The sequence below is a fragment of the Mastomys coucha genome, unplaced genomic scaffold (assembly GCF_008632895.1).
Source record: "Mastomys coucha isolate ucsf_1 unplaced genomic scaffold, UCSF_Mcou_1 pScaffold6, whole genome shotgun sequence".
Taxonomy (NCBI): Eukaryota; Metazoa; Chordata; class Mammalia; order Rodentia; family Muridae; genus Mastomys; species Mastomys coucha.
The window spans coordinates 125382955-125405500 of NW_022196912.1; the positions used below are offsets into that span (position 1 = coordinate 125382955).

General features: G+C 40.7%; 1 protein-coding gene across 8 annotated transcripts in view; it reads left to right on the forward strand.

Annotated features, from left to right (window-relative positions):
• Positions 1-22546, forward strand: part of Mark3 (microtubule affinity regulating kinase 3) — a 96124-nt gene that overhangs the window by 24711 nt on the left and 48867 nt on the right. For all 8 annotated transcript variants that reach the window (XM_031357401.1, XM_031357398.1, XM_031357396.1 and 5 more), the window contains exons 3-5: positions 7898-7951; positions 18285-18333; positions 21129-21194. In XM_031357401.1, coding sequence (XP_031213261.1) covers positions 18306-18333; positions 21129-21194 — 94 coding nt within the window. In that variant the 5' untranslated portion in view covers positions 7898-7951; positions 18285-18305. The remainder of the gene's footprint in view (positions 1-7897; positions 7952-18284; positions 18334-21128; positions 21195-22546) is intronic.

Consider the following 22546-nt stretch of genomic DNA (forward strand, 5'->3'; position numbering starts at 1 on the left):
TTTTTGGTTTTTAGAGACAGGGTTTCTCTGTGTAGCTTTTTTTCCTTTCTTATGAGAACTGTGCTAACAAGTTTTTAGGAATAGCAGGAGAAGCTGCCACAGACTAATCTTTTTAAAATAATTTTTGTATTTGTCTATAGGCTATTTCCAAATACATGTTTTTGAGGAACTTTTTTGTATCTTATTGTCCTCTTCCTTCTGAGTTTTATCATTTGAGAAATTCCTAAATGCCTCTTATGGGTTATTGCTATTGATAGTTACTGTATTCTGAAGGTAACACTTAAGAAAATTAAAGTAAACTGGGTGTGGTGGAGTACACTTTAATCCCAGCAAGGGGAGTAGGGGTGGGCAGACAAAAGCACTGTTAATTTGAGGCCAGCTAGGATTACACAGCAAGACCTTGTCTCAAAAGGCGCCAGCAAGAACGTTTAGTATATAACAGCAGTGCTAATTGGATTAACATACTTATGAAAAACAACCTTATAATACAAATTAGGGGGGAATATTGTTTTAATTTCTTTTTGTTTATGATTTCTATTTTTAACCTTTTATCTGTTTTAATTATCCATGTTTATATGTGCCTGCTTGTTTATAGGTCAGAAGAGGGGATTGGACACCCTGGAACTGAAAATACTACAGGTGGTTTGTGACCTACCTGTTGTGGGTGCTAGGAATTGAACCGGTCCTTTCCTAAGAGCATCAAGTGCTGCTAACCAGAGCCATCTGTACAGCCCTCATTTTTATTTTTAATTTTAGGTGTATGTGTGTCTCTGTGGGGTGTCTGTAAAGGGGTGCATGTGCCCTTTGAGACCAGAAGAGGGCATTGGTTTCCTGGAGCTGTTGTTCCAGGTGGCTGTAAGCTTTCAGCTTGAGTTGGAGAACTGAACTCGGGCTCTTTTCAAGAGTAGTATTTGTTCCTAACAGTTGGGCCATCTCTTCAGCCCATATTTTTACTTTTTCCCCAGGTACCTCTACTTTGAGACTCAATTTTAGTCTTTTCTGCATTCTTTGGTTGAAGGGTGTGAAGAGACGTGTAGTTAAAAAGGAAGGAATGCTGGGCTAGCATCAGTGGTGCATGCCCTTGATCCCAGCACGGGGAAGGCAGAGGCAGGCAGAGGTCTGAGTTTGAGGGCAGTCTGGTCTACAGAGTTAGTTCCAGGATGGCTAGAGCTGCACTGAGAAACCAGGTGTGTGGGGTTGGGGGTAAGGGGGGCTTGAGGGTATCATGCATGTGTTCTTTGTGCTATCCTAGAATTCAGCATAGACATTTTTTGTTTTTGTTTTTTGGTGGAAGGAGTGATTAATTGTATTTTTATTAAAACAAAGACAGACAGAAAGTTAATACTCAGAATAATTTACTTCAGTTGAATATACATTGTAGTAGATTTGGAAGTGAGCAACCAAAGATTGAAAGAAAGACCTTGTATTAGAATGGTATATGTAATAAATTAAAGATAAAGCTGGTAGTATGCTTTTAGTACATTCTGAAAGTACAGGGGACAAAGCCATGTTCTTGCTTCTTTTTTTATTTTTATTTTAATCTTTTGGTTTTTTGAGATAGGGTTTCGCAGTATAGTCCTGGCATGAATGGGCTGTGGGCCATCAGTTCAACATTGACCAATAATACATAGTACCAAATGTTCTGGAAGAGGCACTCAAATAAAATAAGTCATGACTTGGGAGGCTGAGGCAGGAGGATCATTAGTTAAAGGTGACTTGAGCTGTAAGTGATGTTTATTTGATCTATCTGGTCAGAGAAGAGAACTACATATGATCAGCACATAATTTTAACCACACAGACACATTATGGCTACAGGAAAACTTTGCATTTAGTAATTGTTCTTAGATATTGTATGTAAAGTTTCTAGTTTACATCATGGTTTAGATATCCTCATTTCCTAGTCAATGGAAGACGGCCACAAATGTTTTTGTTTTTGCTACATTTATTTATTTATTTATCTATCTATCTATTTATTTATTTATTTATTCGAGACAAGGTTTTTCTGTGTAGTCTTGGCTGTCCTGGAACTCACTCTGTAGACCAGGCCTCAAACTCAGAAATCCACCTGCCTCTGCCTCTCGAGTGCTGGGATTAAAGGCATGCGCCACCACCACCTGGCAATCTTAAGGAATTTAGAGTTATTTTTATTATTAAAAGTTTTATTTGTTTATTACATGTGTGTGTGTGCTGTTTTGTGCTGTTGAGCATAAGTGCCCAAGAAAGTCAAAGACATTGGATTCTGCCACACCCAGATTGCAGGTTGTTGTCCGCTGCTGAACTTGGTTGCTAGGAGCTGACTGAACTCAGACCCTCTGCAAGAGTACTACATGCATTTCACTGCTCTTTTAATGGCTATGGATGCTTTAATACCTTTCAGGCTCAAAATGTTTGGATCTTTTGATCAGGAGGTAGAAGATAGGAATGGAAAGATGACTCAGTGGTTAAGAGCACTGACTGCTTTCCCAGAGGTCCTGAGTTCAATTCCCAGCAACCACATGGCAGCTCACAATCATCTGTAATGGGATCCAGTGCCCTCTTCTGGTGTGTCTGAAGACAGCTACAACGTATTCACATAAATAAAATAAATAATTCTTAGAAAAAAAAAAGGAGGTAGACGATAAACATTTTTCTCCAGGAGTATTTTTGACCTATTCTCCTGCATGAGCATTTTTATTTCTGTTTTCAAACTTCACTTTGCTGCTGGCATCAGAGTCACTAAATTAAAGATTCCCAGACCTTGATACAGGACATGACAGGCACAGTCATCTTCCCTCACCTCATGAACCTCTGTGGCTGGCTTTGTACCACTCTTCCCTTTACCCACCCACTACTTGACGATGAATTACACTCGCCTCTCTAGCCTTGACTTGTCTGATACACCACAGTGATCATACCCTAGAGTCTCCCTTTCTTCCCGATCTCGAGATTTCACTGCTGTCTCAATTCTCCAGGCTCCAGGTCTGAGCCAAGGTTTATCTGGTGTTTGAGTCAACCCAGCATGGAGAAAAAGAGAGTTTCCTCATCAAGTTTCCTTGCTCTGTGTATGTGCGTGTGTGAGTGTGTGTGTGTGTGTGTGTGTGTATGTATGTGAATGTGTGTGTGTATAAATGTGTGTGAGTGTGTGTGTGTATGAATGTGTGTGTGTGAATGTGTGTGTGAGTGTGGTGTGTGTGAGTGTGTGTGTATGAATATGTGTGTATATCTATATGTATGTTGAATGATTACTTTCCACTCACAGCAGCTTTGAGGATTTTCATATACTTTAGTGGAGCCGTAGACAACATATTTGACTTGTTTTGAAAAGCAGTCCCGGAATGGAGTGATTGCTTAGGAGTTAAGAGCAGTGACTGGCCGGGCGGTGATGGCACACACCTTTAATCCCAGCACTCAGGAGGCAGAGGCAGGCGGGTCTCTGTGATTTCAGGCCAGCCTGGTCTACTGATTGAGTTCCAGGACAGCCAGAGCTACACAGAGAAACCCTGTCTCATCAAACCCCAACCCCACAAACATGTAAGAGCATAAGCATATGTAAGAACATAAACATATGTGAGAACATAAACAGTATAGACTCTTTAAAATAGGAAGGCGTCATTACAGCCAGAAGGAACTAGCAATTGTGAAGAGCAATATTAAACTTAGAAATCAAGTTTCAGAAGAAAATGGAAAAATGCCTCCAAACTTATGGATTTGCCCTGAGAATGCAGATGATGACCAGAAAAGAAATAAATTCCAAAAATATCGAGTAAAAATGCTTGTGAAAGTAAAGTTTTAGCCAGGCATGGTGGCGCACGCCTTTAATCCCAGCACTTGGGAGGCAGAGGCAGGTGAATTAATGAGTTCGAGGCCAGCCTGGTCTACAGAGTAAGTTCCAGGACAGCCAGGGCTACACAGAGAAACCCTGTCTCGAAAAAACCAAAAAAAAAAAAAAAAAAAAAAAAAAAAAAAAAAGTTGAAAAAAAAAAGAAAGTAAAGTTTTGACTCAGTGGCTAAGTGTACTGCACTGTTTGTTTTTCCAAAGGACCGAGGTTCAATTCCCAGTACTCACATGGTAGCTCACAACTGTCTTTTATCTCAAGTTCTGAGGGATCCAGCACCCTCACACAGATGCACACATGCAAATATCATCAGTGCATGTACAACTAAGTATAAGTCATAAAAAAGAGAACAAGTTTGAAGAAAATTCTACTTTAAAATATATTTAAAATGCTGGAGATCATGTTTTTTTATTGTCCCATTTCCATTTTTAATGTATCTTTAGTTATTTATTATGAGTAGTATTCAGGCCTTAGATCAGCTCAACAAACTTAAGTACCATGCTGTTTGTGTGACAAAACTTTTCCTGGGAGACATTATACAAGCATCTCACCTTAGATAGGGAGTTCATAACAAGCCAAAGTACACGCCACTGCCGTCCAGCTTGGGAAATTCTAAGTCTTATCTGGGTTACTTCCAGGATCTGAAATGGCCCAGACAACCATCTGACTAAAGCCACTCCGCATTGGTGGCAGTTGACAGGATTGGGAGCCTGGAGCACACTGTAAACCTGGAGTTGAAGGCAGCTCAACAGGTTGAAGAGTGTCCTCTGTGGGTGCCTGCCTCAGCTGGTCTTCCAGGCGGCTGGTCTGTCTCAAGTCTTCTTTGAAGCTAGACTCCATTTATCTGGGAAGGACTCTTCGGGTTTTTGTTGTTTTGTTTATTTTGTTTTTCGAAATAGGGTTTCACCCTGGTGCCCTGGCTGGCTTTACTCAGGTTTTATTGTGGTTCTTCTGGCAAGGAGAAGCCTAGTGGATCAGGTCAGTTTCCAGGTCTTCCTGAAGCTACTTTGAGTTGTTTATCCCCCTGCTTGAAGGGGCTTCATTACAGGATGGAGTGTTTCAATCTCAGAGGAAACTATCTAACTGTAGAACAACTTGGTCTGTAAAGATTAATAGCCTGGCTGCTTCCTAAAGGAGATATGTATAGGTAATATTCGAATATCCTACCAGCAAATACCTTTTTCTCTTTTTTAGTACAGTTCCCACTTAAATTTATATTTCCCAAATATAGAACCTAGTATTTTGACTTTTTTATAAATGCATGCATATACATTCTCTGAAATTTTCTCCATTTTTCTCTGTTCTGTGTTGCCCTGGAGCAGATAGGGTAGAATTGTCACCCTGGAGTCAGGGTGAAATGCTCCAATGTTTCTTTTTGTTCATGGAGTCAGAATCATTGCTGCAATGTTTCTTTTTGTTCCTGGAAGCTAACAGGTTCGTAGCAACCAGTAATTTTTCTTAGACTAAGTTCAGTAGTTTTTAGAAATCATGTAGTTTTGGCTGGCAAGATGGCTCTCTGTGGATAAAGGTTCCTATGTCTTTGCCTTATCAGATAATCTGAATTTAATCCCTGGAACCCACATAGTGGAAAGAAAGAACTAGCTGCAGACAGTTGTTATCTGTGGAATGCATGTGTGCACATACATAGTAGATAGACAGACAGACACACAGACTGATAATTTTTGTTTCTGAAGACAGGGCTTCTCTGTGTAGCCCTGGCTGTCCTAGAACTTGTGCTGAAGACTAGGCTGGACTCGAACTCACAGAGATCTGCTTCTGCCTCCCAAGTGCTGGGATTAAAGGTATGAGTGACCAAGCTGGGCACAAAAGTAAACCTTAGAAATGATTTTTGTACTAATACTAGTAAACTATTTACTAGCTTTTTGAGGCAGAGTTTCTCTGTGTAGCCTTGGCTGTCCTGGAGCTCACTCTGTAGACCAGGCTGGCCTCCAACTCAGAAATCCACCTGCCTCTGCCTCCCAAGTGCTGGGATTAAAGGCGTGCAGCACCATGCCCGGCAACTATTTACTTTTTTAATTGTCACACAAGTAGAAAGTAGATTTTCCAGATGCCATATGGTAATGCATATTACAACAGATGAAGCACACATCCAGAAGCTGGCATACGCCTTTCATCCCAACACTCAGGAGGCAGAGGCAAAGCCAGCCTGGTATCCAGAGCTATATAGTGAGACAAAAGGAATGGGCTGGAGAGATGGCTCAGGAGTTAAGAGCACCGACCGCTCTTCCAGAGGTCCTGAGTTCAAATCCCAGCAACCACATGGTGGCTCACAACCATCCGTAATGAGATCGGATGCCCTCTTCTGGGATGTTTGAAGACAGCTACAGTGTACTTACATATAATAAATAAATAAACCTTAAAAAAAAAAAAAAGCCGGGCGGTGGTGGCGCGCGCTTTTAATCCCAGCACTTGGGAGGCAGAGGCAGGTGGATTTCTGAGTTTGAGGCCAGCCTGGTCTACAGAGTGAGTTCCAGGACAACCAAGGCTACACAGAGAAACCCTGTCTGGAAAACAAAGAAACAAACAAAAAAACAAAAAAACCCAAAAGGAATTCCATTAAGTATGCTATGGTAACACAATGAATTTATTAGTATTTTGTAATGAATGTCTAGACGCTTGTTTTTATAATTTTTTTTTCATTTATGATAGGTAAATATTGACAGATATAGCCTAGACTTGGGGTCATCAATAATCCTTGAGAAGGATGTAAAGGCACCGAGAAGTATGAGAATCATTGGTATGGAAAGCCTCCAACTTCTTGTCCCAGGCTTTGACTGCTATGCTTTCTTCAGTGGGCTTACAGGATCTGAGTTCTCCAGGATGCACAGTGGACAGTGGGCTCTCCTGCATCCTAGAAGGCAGTCTGTTGACTAATATGCGCCTAGAGTGGGAGTTGAGTTCAGTTCATACACTACTCATGGCTAGTCCTTTTCTTCTCAAGTTCCCCCTTAACACTTGACACACATTATCTGTAGATTTTTTTTTTTAAATTCCTCTTCCCTTCCTTTTTTCTTGCTGGGTATCAATCAAAATCCACGGCCTTGTGCATGGTATGAACATGTTCTTAACACAGGACTTTTCTCCCAGCTATCTTAATGCAGCAAGTCATAAGGTCACCAGGTGAGAAGGATGCTCACTCATCTACTAAATATCAGTAAAGCTCTTTTAAGTAAGAAATGCGGATTATTAGAATCTGTGGTTTCTCCTGTGTGCTAGGGGTTTTTTGTTTTTACTTTTTGCTAGTATGTACTCATTCTGAGGGGACACCTTTGTTGCCTCTGTGTTGCCTGGTTAGTTCCAGCGGACACCTTTGTTGCCTCTGTCTGTGTTTTGCATGGTTCTCACACAGATTGCTCTGGAGCTTTCTTTAACACTCTCAGGGTCTTTTCCGTTGTTCATTGAGACAGGTTCCTTAGACTGGTCTTGAACTTTACTCCCTTAAGTTTCCTTGGCACCAGATGCCTGCATCTTACCAGGCCTTCTGTCTGGAGTGGGTGGGTTTCCTGCTGTTACTAGATGTTTTCGGATTCAGCACCAACTTACTTCATTACTAACGAAATCTCTGTGTGCAAGACACACCAACAGTTATTTTAGACTGAATATTACTTTCGTGTGTCTGCCCTGGGATTCTAAAGTGCTGAAACTCGCTTCAGTAACTAGCAGGGCAGGGATGGAATGCAGGTCAGTAGCCGGGCACTCGCTGGCATGCATGCACAAGACTCTGTAGCCAGCACTGCCACCCTAAAGGTATACCAAAAGTATATAACTTTTGAAGTATTCACTCTGTGATATTTTGAGGGAAGAATAGATAATTTCACCTTCTTCTGTGTAAGTAACAAGTGTAAAAAATGTTATAATATCATGTGCATAAGGTTTCATGAATTGGTCTTAATAATCCTATAATAACATTATGGGTTCTAATTACCTTGTCATAACCAGCTGAGATTTGTCTTTTGGATTGCTTTTTAACAGTACTGTATGTCTGAGAATTTACAAGACTGTTAATGGTTAGTCTGTAATTAGCAAGTTCTGAAATTGTGTAAATACTTTTTTTTTCTAGGTTGCAATAAAAATAATTGACAAAACTCAGTTGAATCCAACAAGTCTACAAAAGGTATGTTGATTTAGTATCTAATATTTTTAAAAATGTCCTATTTGAATTGCTGTGTATTTGCCACTTAAATCTTTAACTGTCAGTAGTTAGTGCAGCAGAGCTGTCTGTCCCTCTAGTGCATGTAGCTTGCTGGGCATGATTATGGTCATGCCTGTAACCCCAGCACTGGCAAAGCAGAGGCAGGCCCCGCCCCTCAGGTTTTAAGGACACTCTGGGCTTTCTAATTAGGCATCACCTTCCTCCCAAAAAAAACTTAAGTGAAAATTTTCGGGGGCTGGCAAGATGGCTCAGCGAGTAAGAGCACTGACTGCCTGAGTTCCTGAGTTCGGATCCCAGCAACCACATGGTGGCTCACAACCACCCGTAATGAGATCTGACACCCTCTTCTAGTGCGTCTGAAGACAGCTGCAGTGTATTACACCTGAGCAAGCAGAGAGGCCTGATTGAGTGGGGCAGTCCTGAGTTCAGTTTCCAGCAGCCACATGATGGCTCCTGGCCATCTGTACAGCTACAGTGTACTCATACATATAAAATAAAATAAATAAATCTTTAAAAGAAAAATTTTCATAAAAATAGTTGGGTTTGAGGACAATTTTTTTAATGTTTGACTTAAGAGATAATTTTAAAAAACAACATATAAAAATATTTACATTTGCGACATATACTTTCCTAAAGTGATACAAACTGAACCTAGTTGAAACATGTGAAGCCTACATTTCTAACAGCTCATGCTAAAATCTTCAAAATCTGTGTTTGCCCAGGCCCAGGAGGAGGGCCGGGGCCAGCCCTCCTCAGCCATCTGTAGTTTGATGCAGGGTTGTGACTTCCTGGTCTTCCTGTCCAGTTTAGCATGTCTATCCTTATGTCATCCTTATTTAGCTGACATTTGGCATGTTGTGAGACACAGTCTCACAGTTGTTCATGTAAACCTAAAGATAGCTACAATTCCACCAGTTTTCCACAGGTTTTAACATAGCTTGTCTCAGGTTGGTTACAGTTTTCCCTTTGGTCTTGCTTGCTTTAGTTTTTACTTTACTTGGTCATTGCTATTATGTATTATAAGATGCTATAACCACAGCATCATTGAGTAAGTGCCTGCTATGTTTTCTGATTGGCCCAATAGTTTGATTATGCATTTTTGCACTAGCATTAATTATTGTTTATAATAATTTAGTAGTTAAAACGTAACAATTTCAGCTGCATATGTAGCAGAGGATGGCCTAGTTGGTCATCAATGGGAGGAGAGGCCTTGGTCCTGTGAAGGCTGAATGCCCCAGTGTAGGGGAATGCCTGGACCAGTAAGCAGGAGAGGGTGGGGTGGTGAGCGGAGGTGGGGTGGGTGGGGTTGGGGGTAGGAAATGGGGGTTTTGGGGGATAATGTTTGAAATGTAAATAAAGAAAATAGCCGGGCGGTGGTGGTGCACGCCTTTAGTCAGTCACTTGGAAGTGACTTTAGTCACTTTAGCACTTGGGAGGCAGAGGCAGGCAGATTTCTGAATTCGAGGTCAGCCTGGTCTACAGAGTGAGTTCCAGGACAGCCAGGGCTATACAGAGAAACCCTGTCTCAAAAATTTAAAAAAAAAAAAAAAAAAAAAAATCATCTAATAAAATTTGGTTCAGGTGTGAACCAGCCACTGAAGACTTGTCCCAAAATTAGATCTATCTAAGACAAGTAACTTGATAAATATATTTGATTTATTTGGCAATATTTAAAACCATGTGTATTAAGTAAGTAGCCTTTTTTAAAAAAATGAAAATAAGTTATAAGCAGTATTTATATATTTGTTTCCTATTCTTCCACACTATGTTGTTTTTGGGGAAATGGCAACAGGATATGTGTCAGCTTTGCCCATTTTTGGATCAGTGTTCTAACAGCCTGTTCTTTGGTCATCATTCACAGTTGTGCCACAGAGCAGTAACAATCTCTCCCACTCCCCATTTTGTTTTGTATTGTTTTTTGGTTTTTTTTTTTGTTATTTTTAAAGTGGCTTATTGTGTAGCTCAAGCTGGTTTTGAGCTTGTGGCAGTCTCTTGCTTCTTGGTCCCGGAGTCCTGGGATTACAGTTCCAAGCCACTAGGCTCCCACAAAGAGGAATCTGTGACTAGTGACATAAAGGTTTGACTCCGCCCTGGAAGTTAGTATCAGTTTAGTTACGTTCTGCCATGAACTGTTTAGTCCATTTATGTTGTCATCACCCAAAGGTGCTCACCAGTTCACCCAGGCAGTTTTGGAAAAATCTTAAAATTGTTTTGATTTTTATTATATTCAGGCTGGCACAGTGAGTCAGTAAGTTTACTAAATGGATGTAAGTAAACCTGAAAATAGTCATTTTCATAGATGAGCCTCTTTGTTTTTCCAGCCATTGAGTTAATATACAATATGATAATATAAAGTAAAGGATAAATGAAAATTTCTTTTTCCCCATTGTTTTTGTATTTTTACCTTCAGCTAGTGCTAACCACTACTAAGGTCAGTTTTCAATGAATTCTGTAATGTTTTATGCATACAGTAGTTTTGAAAACAAACAGAACAATAAAAATCTTAGTGTTCTGGTTTACCAAGCATTATTAGATCCAGTTTGGTTAAATAATAGGTAGTTTTGCTCAAGCTTGTCATATTAAATTCAAGTCTGTCATTAAGAAGCTAGTAATGCTGGGCACAACGGTGGTTCAGGCCTCTAATCCCAGCTGTGAGGAGGCAGGAGCAGGCAGATCTCTGTGAGTTTGAGGCCAGACAGGTCATAAAACAAGTTCCAGGACAGCTAGGGCTATTGGACAGAGAAACCCTGTCTCAAAGTACCAACCCCCAAAACAAAACAAAGCAAGTTATACAGCTGTAGTAGTGTGTCTCCCTGGGGAGACAGAGACAAGTGGATCTTGTTGGCTGGCCAGCCTGGTCTGCTTTGTAAGGTCTGGGCCAGTGAGAGGCTGGACCACAGCTAGTAAACAAATAAATAATAGAGTGAATGGCACTTGAAGAAGGGCACCCACAGTTGTTGTCTGACCTCTAAACTTACATTTAAGTACATTTTGGTTTGTTGAGACAGAGTTTCTTTGTGTATCCCTGGCTGTCCTGCAACTCCCTTTATAAACCAGTATGGCCTGAAACTCAGAGATCCTCTTGCCTCTGCCTCCTGAGCTCTGGGATTAAAGTCGTGCACTGTTGTGTTGAGGCGTGTTTGTATACTAAGTGTAACCCATCTAAAGAGAATGTTTTCCTTCAGTCTTAAGTAGACTGTCAGCAAGGGAGTGATGCTTAGGCCCATGTGGAAGCCAGACTGCATGGACTGTCAGACACCATTCCTTGGACAGAGTGCAACACTAAGCCAGGTGAAGTTCTTGCTGTCTTGGAAAATACTGTGAAGGAAACCAAAATAGGCTGGATACACTATTATTTTCTTGTAGTATTGGTTCAGTGACTTCTGGTTTACTCAGCATGAGCTAATTCTTTTTTTGTTTGTTTGTTTGTTTGTTTTTGTTTGTTTGTTTTTTGAGACAGGGTTTCTCTGTACAACCCTGGCTGTTCTGGAACTCACTCTGTAGACCAGGCTGGCTTTAAACTCAGAAATCTGCCTGTCTCTGCCTCCCGAGTGCTGGGATTAAAGGCATGTGCCACCACAGCCGAGGGTGAGCTAATTCTTAGTGATAACAAATTACTGTTCCTTAAATGTGCCTTTCGTATGCAAAGCAGACGTTTCTGGGCCTATATTTGAAACCACCTGCTCTAACTCTTAAATAACACCCCAGGGGCATAAGTCAGATAGACTACCTGTGTGTGATGGAGAGTTTCTCAAATTACCCATGTAGCTAGTCCAAGCCCAGATTCTTGGCTCTAGTTTCTCTTTCCCTGGAAGCCGTAAGAGAGGCCTGACCTGTATTTGTAGTGCATGTCACCATGTGACTGCCATGAAGTTTTTCCAAGAGGAGGGAACACCCCCCCCATATGCAGAATTGCCAGTGATCAGCCTGGCATCCAGGGCCGACTGAGGCAGGCAGCGGTGGGTAGGTAGCAAAAATTGTGATTGCTGGGGTAAAAGCTGCTTACTACTTGACAATTTTATATCTTTCTTAAAGTCTTTGTTATTCTTTGGCCAAAAGCTGGTGGCTTCTGCCATTATCCCCCTGCTGTTAGCAGTAGGGTATTAAGAAGACAGGCTTAGTTATTTGGGCTCTTTTGTCTTTGGTTTAAGGGCCCTTCCCTGGCCAGTCATGAGGCTCTGAGATGCCCTTACATAGGTCTGAGTTATGTTGTACTTAAATTTTCATTGCCTAAATCACTTGGTTCTTGCGAATGGATTTCTGCTGTAATTTGGACCTTGGGGCATATGTTATGTCTGTCTGTGAGTTGCATAGTTATATCCTCTTTTCATTTCTTTCTTTTTTCTTTTTCTTTTTCATTGTTCTTTGTTTTTTGTTTGTTTTGTTTTGAGACAGTGTTTCTCTCTATCCCTGGCCACCTTGGAATTCATTCTGTAGCCCAGGTTGATCTAAAACTCAGAGATCTGCCTGCCTTTGCCTTTGAAGTGCTGGGATTGAAGGCATGCACCACCACCACCCAGCTGAGCCGTGAACCTGTTATATAAACCATCACTTCTTCGATATTATCTTAATTATGTATGAGGTTTTTCACCCATTTAGAATAATATTCAGCATGTAATGTAGGGACAAAGCCCTTTCAGTGGAGAATACTCCTAAGTTACTGCTGTAGACTCAGTAGTAAAGCCTTTAGAGTTATTATACTTGTGTGTATGAATGTTTTGGCTGTGTGCATGTATGTGCACCACCTAGGTGTAACCCTGTTGTATTCCGTGGGGCAGGGTTATGGATGTCTATGAGCCGTCACATAGATGCCAGGAGTCAAATCTGGATCCTCAGTAAGAGTGATAAGTGCTCTTAACTCCTGACCCATCTGTCTTCTTTTTGAAGACATGCTATCCTCATGCTGCCTAGGCTGGGCTCAAACTTGATCCTCCATGGTAATGTTGGAACCATAAGCCACTGTCATTCTTCCCCTTTATTTGTTTTAATTTGATTTGTTGATTGATGATTTTTATAAAGATTTTAAGCCAGTCTTGCTGTGATAGCCAGGTTGGACTGGAATCCATAGCCATGGCATTCCTCTTGTCCTAGCTGCTTAAGTGCTACGATTACAGCCCGCTCTGAAGCTCAAGGGAAACCAGGCCAATTTCTTGAGAATTAACAGAACTGGGATTAGCTGAGAGGTGAAAATAACTTAAGAGGTGATGGCAGGTGTATGGTAGAGGGTCTGAACTCTGTTATGCATATAGGTTTCAGTAAACAGCTCAGAAGGGCTGAGCCTGTAGCAAATCAGTTTTTGACAGGTAGCCAGAGGGTAAGTGGAAACCCTGTGCTCGCTTTTCCAAAGTTTGAAGTATCTTCCACTTGTAGAATATTATCTTTCTACTGTCTGTATTTGGAAAAAGTAAATGCAGGGTTCTGAGATACTCTTAGTAAGCATGACTTGGTTTAGTAGTAGTTTAGAAAAATGGCTCCTCAGATGTTGATGATGGATGCTCGGTGTTAATATCTGAGAGTTTGCTCCGAAAAATACATTTCTTTTGATTAGAGGTAGCTCATGTTTGAGACTGCTTTTTGCTTTTTCAGAGGATCCAAGATTGTTTTCCAACACTCACAACCATCAATAGTTCCAGTTCTAGGAGGCAACACCTTCTGGTCCATCCCTGCATGCAACAAGCACACATGGGTGCACATCATACATGCAGATACAGCAGCCGTACACATAACAATTTTAAAAACTGCCTTTTATGGTAGCTATTGTCTTTTAAGCCTGAATAATCTACATCAGAGTCATATCCATGTGTTATAACTCAGTCCAAAAATCCACACCAGAAATCTTTGGAAAAAGTGTAGTTTTCATATCATCTTTCTTCACATGACCCGGTGAGTTCACAGAATCTTTATGAGATCTCTACAGATGATAAACAGCATTCACTTGTTCTCTATTTGTCAGTCAACAAAAACTCCATCTCAGTTTCTTTGATTTCTTGGACTCTTTTTTTTTTTTTTTTCCGATACAGGGTTTCTCTTTGTATCTCTGGCTGTCCTGGAACTCACTCTGTAGACCAGGCTGGCCTCGAACTTAGAAATCCACCTGCCTCTGCCTCCCAAGTGTTGGGACTAAAGGCATGCCACCACCACCCGACACATTTCTTGGACTCTTGTATGTAATGGTTCATATGTTTCTCCTTTGAAACATTCAATGCTTTTTTTAAAAAAAATAAATTAATCTTTTGTGTGTACATGTGGAGGTCAGGAAAACTTGAAGGAGTTGGTTCTTTCTATCATTGAGGTCTTGAGGATCAAACTCAGGTCACCCCAGTTCAGGAAGCAGTGAGCTCACCTGCTGAGCCATCTTTAGTTGCTGCACCAGAGAGGCAGAGGCAGGCGGATCACTCCATTCAGGGCCAGCCTGCTCTACAGAGCTAGTGCCAGAACAACTAGGGCTACACAGAGAAAGGATGTGTGGTGCATGGTTTTTAAGCAAAGTATTTGGGAACCAGAGGCAGGTAGCTTTCTGTGAGTTCAAGACTACCCTGGTCAACTTAGCAAGCTTCAGGCACATGACGTACATAGTGGGACTTTGTCTTGGACTCTTGTCCAAGGGGGAAAGGGAGAGAGAGAAAAAAAAGGGGGGTGTTAGAGAAATGGCTCAGTAGTTCTGAGCAGTGGCTTCTCTTTTACATGACCCAGACTTGGTTCTTAGTGCCCACGTGGTTCACAGTTGTCTAGGGATCCAGTGCTCTCTCCTGGCCTCCACAGCACTGCATGCACACAGTGTACATGCAGGCAGAACACTCATGGCCATTAAATACTTTTTTTTGTTTGTTTGTTTTGTTTTTCGAGACAGGGTTTTTCTGTGTAGCGTTGGCTGTCCTGGAACTCACTGTAGACCAGGTAACCAGGCTGGCCTTGAACTCAGATATCCACCTGCCTCTGTCTCCCAAGTGCTGGGATCAAAGGCGTGTGCCACCACCGCCCGGCTTAAATAATTTTTAAAAACCCTTCAAAAATAATTTTATTCATTTCTCAATAGAACCCTGATAGCTCTGTAACAAAACTTCTTGGGAACAGGATTTAAGAAATGTGGTCTGGCCAGGCGGTGGTGGCACACGCCTTGAATCCCAACACTTGGGAGGTGGAGGCAGAAGCAGGCGGATTTCTGAGTTCAAGGCTAGCCTGGTCTACAGAGTGAGTTCCAGGACAGCCAGGGCTACACAGAGAAACCCTGCCTCAAATTTAAAAAAAAAAAAAAAAAGAAATGTGGTTATTAGAATGCTCAAACCTGGTGAGACTTAATGTTATTGTTGTTGTTTCGGGGCTGGCCTTCTTTGTGTAGCCGTGGCTGTCCTGGAACTTGCTTCGACATACGTAGACCAGGCTGGCCTCAAACTCACAGAGATCTTCCTGCCTCTGCCTACTTAGTGCTGGTTTTAAAGGCATGCACCACCACACCTGGGTGACTTAGTGCTTTTTTGCAGACATCTATTAAGTGCTTTTGTTTTCGCTGTGTAGACTTGGTTTCAAGTCCTGTGGAGAATGACACGATAATTGACACGATAATAGACATGCACATAGAAAAATGTGTAGGGCATGGTGATACTTACCTTTAATCCTAGAACTTGGGAGCTAGAGGCAAACAGATCTCCATAAGTTTGAAGCCAACCTGGTCTACATAGCAAGTTCAATGCAAGCTAAGACTATACAGTAAGTCCTTGTCTTGGGTGAAGAAAAAGTGTCAGTATCCCTTCTTTTGGAAGATACTCAAGATATTTCAGGGAAGAAGTGAGGTGATAATTGTGGTGTCAAACAGGAGACTTACTTAGATAATTCTGCCTGGTACTTGATGGGTGAAAAGAAGAGATTTTCTAAGAAGGGAGCATGTCCCATTATGGGCGTGGTCTGCTGTTTGTGGTCTTGCTACAGCATCCTAAGGTAGATGGCAAGACTGTGAAGTCTTATAGTTTAGGGTTGTAAAGACAGTTGAGAGATACAAATGAGAACTACAGATTCAACTGCGGTACATTATAAAGCATAGGATCTCTGTTTGCTTGACGGGGGAAGCCAGACAAGAAGCCAGATTTGAATGGTTGTCAGGAATGCGGTTGTGTTTTGTCTGGTCCAGAAAATCTACAATAGTCAGATTTGGGTCTTGAATGAACGAGTTTATTAAGTATATAGTAAACCAAAATAAAAGAATAAGTAGCAAGTAGAATTTAGGCAGACAGCAACCAGCAAACACCATCAAACTGGCCATTTGGAACATCAGGCAGACATCAACTAGGGAAACTCTTTTAAGACAGCTAGCTGCAATTTCCAGTAGAGAGACTTTGGGAAGAGAAAAATGTTCCCCTCAGATGAGGTTTCCAAGTAAAAAAAAAGTTAAGGAAGGCAACATCATCACATTAGTACTTAGAACATCCAGTAGAAAATGGCTGGTTAGGGAAGTTTAGACAGTCGGTGGGGTTTTCAGTTGGACGTTCTCTTTAGGGCTGAGCCTTCCATGACTTTTATATCATGGGATAAACAACAGTAACCTCTGTTGGAGGTGGTTTGCCTTCTGGCTGTTTGTGAAACTGTTTGGATTTTGGGCTGTTTTGCTGTTATCTCGTCCCTGTCACAGAGTTAGGGGGAAGCCATCCCCAAACAAGGAGCCTTGCAAGACCCTTGACATAACCATGCTTGGGTTTGAAGCTCAGGAGGCATAAGCCAGATTCAGAATGCTAATACTACATGACAATTTTTTAATATAATGAACATTCCAGAGTGGCAGTCTTCTCAACTCAGAACACAAAATATAGAACCAATATGAGGTATTTATGTTGGAAATAAAAGCATTTCCTGTTCTGCTGGACATGGTGGCTCATGACTCTGGAGGCAGAGTCAGGATTAATCAGTGTTAGGGCTAGGTCAGTGGTAAAGAACACCTGTTGCTTTTAGAGACCTGGGTTTGGTTCCTGGAACTCACATGACAGATTACAACCGTCAGGAACTCTATCCAGTTCCAGAGGATCAAGTGCTCAACTGCCCTCTTGACTTCCTAGGGCACCAGGAACACATGTAGTGCACATAAACACACACAAGCAAAACAGGCATTTCCTTTGTCTGCCTTCCACAGGCACTTATGCCCACCTTCACTCTCCCATAATTAAAAATCATAAAGTGTTTAAGATAGGAGTCTATATTACTTATACTTAAGGTATGAGCTCAGGTTATATACCAAAAATCTGCCTATAGCCATCTACCTACAGCTGTTCATTTAAATTTAGGTTAGACACAATGAACAGAGCAGGCAAAGTGGGAACCCTGGGCTTCCTCACCAGCTCCTTTCAGCAGATGCAGCAGGTCTGTTGATCCAGGCCTTTCCCAGCTGTGTTCCCAGCTGTGTCCCCGTAGAAAGGTAGCACAAGTTTGGAAGAGGCCAGCCAGAATGAGCCCTATCTCCTTGTGGCTTTTGGATCCTGTTGTTAATCCAGTCCACAATGATGCACTTTTTCGCTCTCCAATTCCTCAGCATTGATCCCGCTGTTAATCCAGGCCACAATGAGGCACTTCTTCCCCTTCAGCATGTGCCTCTACCACACATTTTATTACTTCTGAAAATTGTGCTTCAGCCATATGTGCGAAGTCTAGTTCACTGGTGTAGTTGTGTGCATTTAGGTGGGCAGGAGCTTGACTCTCTGTACTACCTCTCCAACCCTGAAAGAGGCAGGGCCAACTTTATGCTGCTCTATGACAAGGAACTCTGATGGCCAAACATTTTCTCCAGCTTCTGCTTACATTGGTACAGCCAAGTGTAGCCGTGTGTGCTGTGTGGCTCAGGAGGGCCTCCACTGTGCCGCCACCCATCCTCTCCACCTAGGACTTCCCAATCCGTATCATTCAGAATCTTACTGGAGAATCATTTGGAATCAAGAAATCTCATGTCATTCTAATACAGTTCACTGGGTCAGCATAGGTTTTTATTGGACCTCAGGCTTGTAGACAATTAAGTTTAACCACAAGCTATTTTAATCTAAATCTACCCTCGTTTTTAAATATGGCAAAGTAAATTCAGAGTGTGGTATTTGCTCCTCTCAGGACTGCTGCTGTTCCCACTAATGGAAGCATTTGATAATAGGATATGAACATACTTCAGGGTTGTTCTGGATTTCTGTGTTATTTTATTCTTAGGAATAGGGTAAAAAATGTAGATAATGAAACAGTTATCTAAGAGAGCTTATTTACTTATTTACTTATACTGTAAGCAGAGTATAACATTTGATAACATAAGGGTTTGTCTTTTGCTTTTTAGCTCTTCAGAGAAGTAAGAATAATGAAGATTCTAAATCACCCAAACATAGGTACCTTCTGTTTTTAAATACTTTGGGGTTTAAGTATACAGTCTTGACAATGCATTATAAAGCTACATGAACATGCACTTCTGAAGTGATAGGGGTTCCAGCCCCTTTCCCCATGCCCTTGTTTTTGTTTTTTAATAAAATATAAATACAAGGTAGTTTGTGCTAGCTCTTTGAAATTCAGGTGTTAAGCATTTGACTTAAGTTTTATTGCCATAGAAATATCTATAGCCAGGCTAATTAATTTACATTTCATTAGTTGGTAATATTTTCAAACAGTGGTATATAAAATATGGGATAATTATAGTATATAAAATATAATGCAATTGTATAGGAAGTATCCGTGTGTCCTGTGTACATAGTTGACAAGCATTTAGAGAAGAGGAAAGGACCTTGTCCTGCTCTCATAATTGTAGGGCTGAGATGAAACACACAAACTCTACACCAGGGAAAACATTTGATTCCATAAGTTATAATAGGGCTTTTAAATAGTTCAATTGTATTTTTATAAAATAATGGCTCCTTTATTCTTTTAGTTTCTCTGTGTAGCCCTGGCTGTCCTGGAACTTGCTCTGTAGACCAGGCTGGCCTTGAACTCAGAGATCACCTTCTCTTAAGACCCAGCTCCTCCCAGCTCCTTTAGTTTAAAAATATTATTTCAAGTGTAAATGAGATGAGTAATGTCATGTCTAGCGTTTTATGCACTACTGTGCAAAAAAAGTGTAACTAAGCTATCGTTCTGAAAGGATATTAATGAAAAATTATATATATTAGAATCAGTAAATATGTTTGGAGAAAGAAATATACAAGAAATATAATGATGAAAAAAATCCTTTGTTTTTTACTTCAACTCTTTGAGGCTAATCATTAATATATAGATTTTAGATTCTAATTTTTCACCAAAAATTTATTTTATTCCTACTGGTCAGAATTTCATCACTAAGTATTTGATCACTGCTGTCCTGAGATCAAAGCACAAATGTGAAGTGAACTTGATAGATAGCTCTCAGTTCTCCACTTCCCTGATGTAACAGATTTACATTCTTTTTTTTTTTTTTTTTTTTTTTTTTTTTTTTTTTTTTTTTTTGGCACTTTTGTTTGTTTATTTCTTCTTGTTTTGTTTTTGTTTGTTTGTTGAGACAGTCTTTCTCTGTATCCCTGGCTGCCTCTGTCTCCAGAGTGCTGGAATTACAGTGATTAGTGCCGTATTGAGTTAAAGAATTTTCTCAAAAGAGCTATTATCTGCTTTTACATATTAAAAATAATTTATCTTTATGTTGCTTGTTCACCAGTACTGCTTTAACCTTCTCAAGTTAGTTTTTTTAGTAGTTTGAACATAGAAGCTAAGTAATGGTTTGAGAATCTGATGAGTTCATTCACACTTTCAACCATTTGTGAGGTATTTTCCCTGGTCTGTCTAGTATCTTATTAAGTCATCATAAAACACCAAAGAAATCATTTATTTGCATCCTTTTTTTTTTTTTGAGAAAAGTTTAAAGAAAATAAGAAAACCAAATAGAGCTATATAATAGTGACTTTAATAACTTGAGATTTACTTTATTTTCTTTTTAAATGTTTATTTTTAATTGATGTGTTATAGCTTCATGAATTAGTAGAAATAGAAAGTTCTATTGAAATCTAAACAAAGGAACCATCCTAGTACAATGTTACTGACAACCCCCTCCCCCTGAAAATCGTTCTGTTTGCTTTGTTTTGTTTGGGTTATGTTTTTTTTGTTTGGTTTTGTTTTGTTTCATTTTGTGTTTTGAAACAGGGCTTCAATATATAGCTCTGGCTGTCCTGGAAGTCACTATATAGACCAGTATGGCCTCTGAATATATATATATGTGTGTGTATATATTTTTTTTTCCCCCTTAAGTTTTAGAGGATAGGAATTTAGCTTGGTGATAGACTATTTCCCTAGCAAGCCTAAGACCCTGGGCCCCTGGGCTCAGATCTCAGCTCTAGAGGAAAGAGAAAAAAGCTTATTTTTGCTGGTCTAGGGTCTACTCTTACCTTCTAGAGAGGTGAAGCAGGAAAAACCTAAATCCACAGCTTGTCAAAGCTACAGAATGAGTTCAAGGCCAACCTTACAATTTAGAGCATACCTCAAAATAAATATTAAAAAGTTTAGGGCTCAGTGGGTAAGAGCACCGACTGCTCTTCCGAAGGTCCTGAGTTCAAATCACAGCAACTATGGTGGCTCACAACCATCTGTACAGCTACAGTGTGTACTCAGATACATAAAATAAATAAGTAAATCTTTAAAAAAAAGTTTGGGGATACCACTAGCATTACTACAGAAAATGTATTTGCATACTTCCCCTTTAATTAATTCTAGGTTTACTCTCAGATTATTAACAAAGGATCCTAGTTCTCTGAGAGCTGCAGTGAGTTTCCCAAGTTACAGAAGTCTCAGGTGGGCAGAAAGCCTGGAGGGCGGTGGAGGACTGAAGGACAGGTGCGCTGCTAGAAGGAAGGCTCACCCACACTGACCGGCAGACAGGAATGGACGAGAGCTGAGAGGAGGCAACCATGACCAGCCTGCTGAGCACATTCAACACACAGGAAGAAGCTTTATGTTTATGGTTTCTTTGGTTTTTGTTTGTTTGTTTGTTTGTTTTTTACAAAATTCCATAATACAGAATTCTTTTTTCAACCCCTAAAAACACTTAAAAGCACCAGCTCTCTCAAAAGCTTTAACAGGAAAAAGTTGGGGGTTTTGTAGCTTATCTGTGCATGTCTTGTACATACAGACATTTGTTCTTTTTCCTTGTCTGCCTTCTCCCCTCCCCCAGTGAAGTTGTTCGAGGTCATTGAAACGGAAAAAACACTCTACTTAATCATGGAGTATGCAAGTGGAGGTAAGCACATTTATATTGCTTACAGAGTGAGAGATTATGTGTGTGTGTTTTCCCTTTTTCCTCTTTAAGAACAATCCGCAGCCACAGTGCCTGTGTTTTTAAGTTAACACTCACATGTAGAAAACTGATAAGAGAGCCAAACCCTTATCTTGTCAGTACTGTGGTTGTAGTGGTTGGTTGTTAGCATTCCTGTTTTTATTACATTTACTTATTATATATATGTGTAGATGCACGTGCAGCAGCACACTTATGTCAGTCAGAGGACAGTGTGCAAGGCTTGGCTCTTTGCTTCCACCATGACCTTAAACTCAAATGATTAGGCATGCATGACCAGCACTTGTCCCTCTGGCTTCATCCTTAGCATCACTAGTTGATTATATACAGCAACTCTTTTTCCTTTGTGCTAAATATGGATCACATAAAATTTAGGATCTCAATCTCTCTGTCTACCATGATAACCTTGAACTTCTGAGCTTCCTCAATTTTTTGGCTTTTGTGAGACAAGGTTTTTAGGTGTGGCCCTGGCTATCCTAGAATTCATTCTATAGACCGGGCTAACCTTGAACTCAAGAGATTCACCTGCTTTTGCCTTCTAAGTGCTGGGATTAAAGGCATGCACCACCTATGCCAGGGGTTCTATTGCTGTAATAAACACCATGATCAAAACTAAGTTGGGGAGGAAAGGGTTTATTTGGCTAACACTTCCACATCATATTCCACATCATAGTCCATCATTGATGAAAGTCAGAACAGGAATTCAAAGAGGGCAGGAAGCAGAGGCAGAAGTTGATTAGAGGCCCTGGAGGAGTGCAGTACTGGCTTCTCCTCATGGCTCACTCAGCCTTCTTTCTTAGAGAACCCAGGACTGCTAGCCTAGGGATGGCAGCACCCAGATGGTCTGGGCTCCCCTACACTAATCACCAAATAAACTGTTTACAGCCTTGACTACAGTCCAGTCTTATGGAGGCGTTTTCTCAGTTGAGGTTCTCAGATGACTCTAGCTTTGTCAAGTTGACATAAAACCAGCCAGCACAGTGACATTTGCATAATTATATGCCCTCACTATCATCGTTTTCTCCAGAAATGTTCTCAAACTGGGGCTGTGCATACAGGAAACCTTAACTGCCTCTTTTCTCTTTCTTAGCTCCTTACATCCACCAAACTATTTTGTGTTCTGAATTTGACTAGTTTAGGTATCAAATATAATGAGATTATACAATCTTTGTTCATTTTTCCCAGACTCACAAAGCCATCTACACTATGATATGTGCTGAGATCAGCCAACTACACTAGGGCACGTGCTGAGATCAGTCATCTACACTAGGGCACGTGCTGAGATCACAGCCATCTAC